The sequence below is a fragment of the Gymnoscopelus microlampas genome, assembly GCF_963454915.1.
Source record: "Gymnoscopelus microlampas genome assembly, chromosome: 1".
Taxonomy (NCBI): domain Eukaryota; kingdom Metazoa; phylum Chordata; class Actinopteri; order Myctophiformes; family Myctophidae; genus Gymnoscopelus; species Gymnoscopelus microlampas.
The window spans coordinates 25,845,021-25,851,020 of record NC_139962.1 but is presented as its reverse complement, the minus strand read 5'-3'; the positions used below and the strand labels follow the sequence as shown (position 1 = coordinate 25,851,020).

The 6,000-nt window shown below is 38.8% G+C and overlaps 1 protein-coding gene across 1 annotated transcript in view; it reads left to right on the top strand.

Annotated features, from left to right (window-relative positions):
- Nucleotides 1-988: 988 nt before the first annotated feature.
- Nucleotides 989-6,000, top strand: part of lgr4 (leucine-rich repeat containing G protein-coupled receptor 4) — a 30,223-nt gene continuing 25,211 nt past the window's right edge. The window contains exon 1 of the mRNA XM_084051855.1: nt 989-1,782. Within this exon, the coding sequence (XP_083907981.1) occupies nt 1,538-1,782 (245 nt within the window). The 5' untranslated portion in view covers nt 989-1,537. The remainder of the gene's footprint in view (nt 1,783-6,000) is intronic.

The window sequence follows — 6,000 nt, the reverse complement described above, 5'->3', positions numbered from 1 at the left end:
ACACAGCGTCCGATTGCGGTCAAACTTTGCACGCACACTCACACTGTCTATGTTGAGGAACAAATACCATCCTTTTAACATTGCCCTGTTATAGCGTCATTTAGCAAGACAATTTTTTGGAACACAATGCCTCAAATCATGAATGCAGTGTCTGATTGCTGTAGGCCTACAAGGCCTACGAAAAATGGCACCCTTTTCACATCTGACCTGGCGGAGACCTGGGCTCCGAGGAGCACTTTTTCTAGTTATTATTATTATTATTATTATTATCATTATTATTATTATACAATATAATTAATAATGTATTATTCATTTGGGGGTCCTTGATATGAAACGTTTGAGAACAGCTGCTCTAATCATGAAAGAGCAGTTGATGAAAAGTCTTTACTTGTTCCCAGTGGTAAGTACTTTATAGTACTCTATAGTAAGTACTTTTACTTTATTAAAGTATTTCCAATTTTTTAGTAGGCTACTTTTACTTCTACTCCACTACATCTCAGAGGCAAATATTGTACTTTTACTTTTTACTACAATTATTTAAACTTTAGTTACTATAGTAACTCAAGTGATTTTGATTATTATAACCACTTTCAGCCCTATATCATCCATTTGAAAATAGCCAATCTACAAAAGCTCACATGTGAGATTGTAGTTCTGAGCAAGTAGATCAAGTAGATTTTCAAAAGTTTTTTTATACATTTCATACATTTGAAAACGTAATGAGTACTTTCTACTTTTGGTACTTTAAGTACTTTAAGTACATTTTGATACCAATACCTTTGTAGGATACAAGTATTTTTTTAATTCCGGACTTTGCTTTGAAACAGAGTATTTCTACATTTCAGTATTGATACTCTTACCTAAGTAAAATTGTGAGTAGTATTTCCACCACTGATGAAAAGTCTTTAATGGTTGCCAAACAGTGACGCTGTGGTGCAGGTTGCTGCAGCAGGACTATAGTAGGCCCAGTGTGGCAGGTTGTCCGGTAGGGTGCCTGCCTTGCCGAGCAAGAGAGAGGCATGCTGTTGATGTCGGGAGCGAAGCAAAGGGAACGTGAGAAATGGCTGAAAGCTGACGGTGATCTTGCTGTACAGGAAACAAACTAAATGATCGCGGTTGTATGGCGTGTTTTAACATCAAGACGTCTATTTAATCGTTCTGTCGTTGACGACGCGCCGATAGAGCCGATGTTTGGTTTGGTTATTTAATGGGACGTCGAAAACGGAAGAGAAATAGAATAACGCAAGGTAGACTCAGACTGCCGTTCTTGTCGTCAGTGGTGCTACTTTATTTCCATGGACTAATACGACACGGCTTGAGAAATGTTCCTATTATTGCGAGGTAAAAACCATATAGTTCTCAAAGATAAGTCTCGTATTAATTCAACACGCGTGAAATAAACGCGGACATTTTGAATAGATCGCTTGCATACGAACTATATGTACATATTTTTTTAATTTTGTTATTTTTTTTAAAGGAATGTTTTATCTCATGCCACAACCAAGTCAACCACATGAAAAGTCGACGATCGGGATAGATGATCTATAGGTTTTTTTCTGTTGCTTTAAGCACCAGAACGGACGGGAAGATGCGTGTGCTTGTCTTTTGGATGTGTTTGTGGTGTTATTTTGTTGGTTTTGGTGCCACCGGGCCGGGAGGAGGGCAGTCCACTCCGGCTGTGTGTTCGCCCTCATGCAGCTGCGATGAAGATGGGGGTGCAAATTGCGCTGAGAAAGGACTGACCACCATCCCAGCTGGTCTGAGTGCTTTCACTTATCACCTGTAAGTATTACAAACAATCGAGGTCGTAAGAAACCTTTTGCGAATGCATGCATCGTGCCCCCCTCAAGACCAGTGATGGAAGAATACTCACATGTTTTACTTAAGTAAAAGTATCAATACTGCCATGTAGAATTCTAGCTGTTGCAAGTAGAATTCCCGTTTTCAAAATGTATTTGAGTAAAAAGTACAAAAGTATCGGCATCAAAATATACTTAAAGTAGTAAAAGTACCAAAAGTAAAAGTACTCGTTGTGCATAATGTTCCATTTCACAAGTTCAAAATGTATTAAAAAAAACATTTGAAAATAGCCGATCTACAAGCTCACACAGATCTGCTATTTTCAAATGGACAAAATATGGCTGAAGTCGTTAGTGTCTTTTGTAATGATAATCAAAATCTACACAGTTACTAGTAACTAAAGTTTTCATATAATTGGAAGAGTAAAAGTACAATGTTTTCCTCTGAGTTGTAGTGGCACAAGTAAAAGTATTGACAATTGTAAATACTGAAGAAAGTAGAAAATACCTCCAAATTGTACTTAAGTATAGTACTTCAGTACATTTACTAAACTTAGTTACTTTCCACCAGTGCCAAAGACCCATGCTGTTAATATGCAACCTATTTTGAGGAGGGACACTATCAGTGGTGTAAACTTTCGCGCTCGCCATAGGAAATGTTCTAAAGATTGTTATTATTACACAGTCTGCTCGGCCAAGGTCTCAATTTAGCACATCGTGAGCCTAATAAACAACGTATTTACTATTGCACATTGTGCATCCTGCAGAAATATGGATATGGCTCACTTTGAAATTCAGTCATTCACTTGAAACCAACGTCCCATATTTTACTGTGTCCCACTCCCTCCTCTACTTGAGATGTGATATTAACTCACTGGAACAGGCAGAACTCCAGCTAGGCTCATGTAGTATTCACTTCAACATTCTTAAGATGGCTCGATCTTTCAATCGAGATGAATTGCAATCCTGTTAGAACTACAGCAATGCACTACTGTTATAGTTCAACTGTTATAGTTATAGTATAACATCATTTATGTTTGGGGAAAGTCATTACTATTGTACACATTCTCAGGTTCTGGGTTCCATTTGACACCATTACTAGCCCAACAAAGGTATCAAATTTATTTGGTGCACACATTTTGCACAGGTGGATATGGATAGTTCTGTGATTATTTGAGCAAGACTGGAACTCCATAGGCAATAGAGGGCCTATCCCTTGTTAGTTAGCCAAAAATGTTTCACAATTTCTGGGTTAATCATAAACTTGAGTAACCACCTGACAGTGTCAAGGCAGCGATTCATTGCAGGTTGGTGTGTAATCATTGCGCTACCTTTTAAAATGAAGGAGAATGAAATATGACCTTGGCTGTGATTGCGATGATATCAGACTGTTTAATATGTACACACACATTTTGTCATACTGTCACCTTGATTGCTGAAACGTTTTAAGGTTGAGTTTAGTACTGCTTTGTGCTTTTGCACATCTCTCCACTTTTTGCAGTGGTCCTCCCAAGTCTAGGCTTATTGTTGCCTAGCAAAAGTGATAGTAGCTTGTTGATTTGTCAACTCTGACATTTTGTTTTGCCAGTGGTGTGGCATATGTGTTTGTCATATGCATGTATTAAGCTGATAGGTTAAGGAACATTTTATTCAACCCTCTAAGAATGTGAAGCTCTCTCTCTCCTCTCTCTCGCTCTCTCTCTCTCTCTCTCTGTTCTCGGTCTCTTGAACTCTACTTGTCCTCTTCTTTTTGTATGTAGAGCAGTGGGGTTAGGGATCATGATGGATTAGTGAGACATATTGCAGCTGTAGAGCTCCTTCCCTCACTGGGCTAATGCAAAGGGGGCTGAAGACAATAACATGTTGATGTGTAAAGAAGAAATGTTAAGTCAGAAATGAATGATTTTAGAAGTCTCTCCTGGTAAGATGGAACTGAGGTTGTAGAAACAAACATGTTTGACAAGATACCAGTTGAATGGAACATTTTCCTAGAGAGGGTGCATGCAATTAGAAGAAAGGGGTGCAGAGAGCATATACACACACACACACACACACACACACACACACACACACACACACACACACACACACACACACACACACACACACACACACACACACACACACACACACACACACACACACACACACACACACACACACACATACATACATACATAATGACAGAAACAGAGAGGTTTCAGGCAGCCAATGACTTCAGGTCTTCTGCAGGTTTCACTAGCCCCACAGGTCAGAAAATCATTTCTCAGAACGGTGGTGTTTTAATTCCAGCTTTGAACTACATGCAGCATTATTCATACCGCCCTTTCTGCTACTGTATAAAGATTGTTATCCTTATTTTGTTTTGGGAGACTGTACAATTCATAATGAATCACAGTGGAATAACTCTCACCTATATAGCCCCATAGTTCATTGGTATGGTGTTGTGATTCTTGGCTCCTGCAGTGGAAACAGTCTTGTCGCAGGAAAACAGATGAGGTTAGAGAAAAATGAGGCCCCTCAGTCAACACAATCACGTTACTAACAACTGCACCCTTTCCAGGTATGTAGGCTACCTGATGCTGCCTATTTATGCTGTATAATGATTACGACAGCCCTCTCAGATTCATTTTGCTATCTGGTCATGGTGTTTTTGAGTGCTCAACTCATGCTTTGCGTGCAGTGGATGGCGTAGTGGGATGTGCATTGTTACGGCTCACGTCTCGATTGATGTCCTTTTCATAGCGTGAACAAGCACAAGTTGGGACCAATGGTGAGAGGAGGGGTGGAAGAAGGGGTCTTACACTCCACTGATCCAGTTTGCTGGCTCACCATTGGTGCCCTCAATCCATCTTTGACTGAATGATACTTTTGTTCGTGGTCAGCAGAGGTGAAAGGAGCCAGTCAGTGGTTCCCGCTCGCAAACAGGATGACTGTTGGTTGGGAGAATGTTTACCTCTCTCACTCTTTGGCATCTGAACTTCTACACACCCTACTACACACACACCTTACACACAAAATAATTTTTAACTTCTCTTCCGTTTCACTCATCTTAACATTGTGCCACTACTTTCTCCTGGTTTGCTAAACATTTGAATCAATAAACCTAATACATTTTGCACAGTGTTATTTTAGATTTAGACTCAGTGTTTGTTTTTTGACAAAGATCTACAGTATACATACATAAAAACAAAAAAACATAAACAAGCAATTATTTAAGTGTCAATTTTGTTTATTTTTGTGACAACCATTTTAGTCAGTTCAACTGCAGTTTCTCTTGTCATTAGTTGCCATGTGCCTGCTAAAAGAGTTGAACCCCATATAATCTGCCCCTCTGACCATGCTGTCTGAAGCTGTTACTTATACAGTATATCTGACTAGTTATTTTCCTGCAATGAGTAGAACAACACTTGTAGTCAGGTGGTAAATCATGCATACATTCCCAGGTCAGGGGACCTTGCCTGTTGTGCCCTGTTTGGGAACTTCAGCCATATCCCTCTTTCACCTCCAAAGTCAGTTAAACATTGGCTTCAAATGATAGAAAGAAACATTACTTTCATTGTGAGTTCCATGGAATTGGATGTGCTAGTTCGGTGTGAAGAGTAATAGGCCAGGAATGTGTGAAATCTTAAAAGACTATAGTTTGGCCAAATCATTGTTTACCAAACATAAGTGGATGTAATTAAGACGCAATTAAAATGTAAAATTCCTGTTTAGAGTAGTGGGTTTGTACTAGAGCTGGGGAAAACCATTTTGTTTAAGGAAAAAGGGGCTGAATAATTGCTGAATAATTTATTGCTAGACGATTTCAGGATTTTAGGCAATGACTGGGACTGATTTTATCTAAATATCATTGTCATATGAAACCATAACTATTACTTCTATGTTTTTAAGCCAAAGGAGAAGGCATTTAAAACAATGTCATGGCATATCAAGCCCGAACTCGCACAGTTAACATAATTAAATTATGATAGTACATTTTTGCTAACATTTTTACACAATCACAAGAATCACAATTTTTTGGTAAAAATCATCACGGCAAGTCCTCAGTAGTAAAGAGAACAACATTCCATGAAGAGTCCCTGAAAAATAATTAATTTGCTTTAACATAGCAGTTAATTTGGGAAGTTGGCAGTATTGTTTCCATCATCCCAAATTTAGTTATGAGTCACATTTGAATTGACCAATTCTCTTCCTCCCT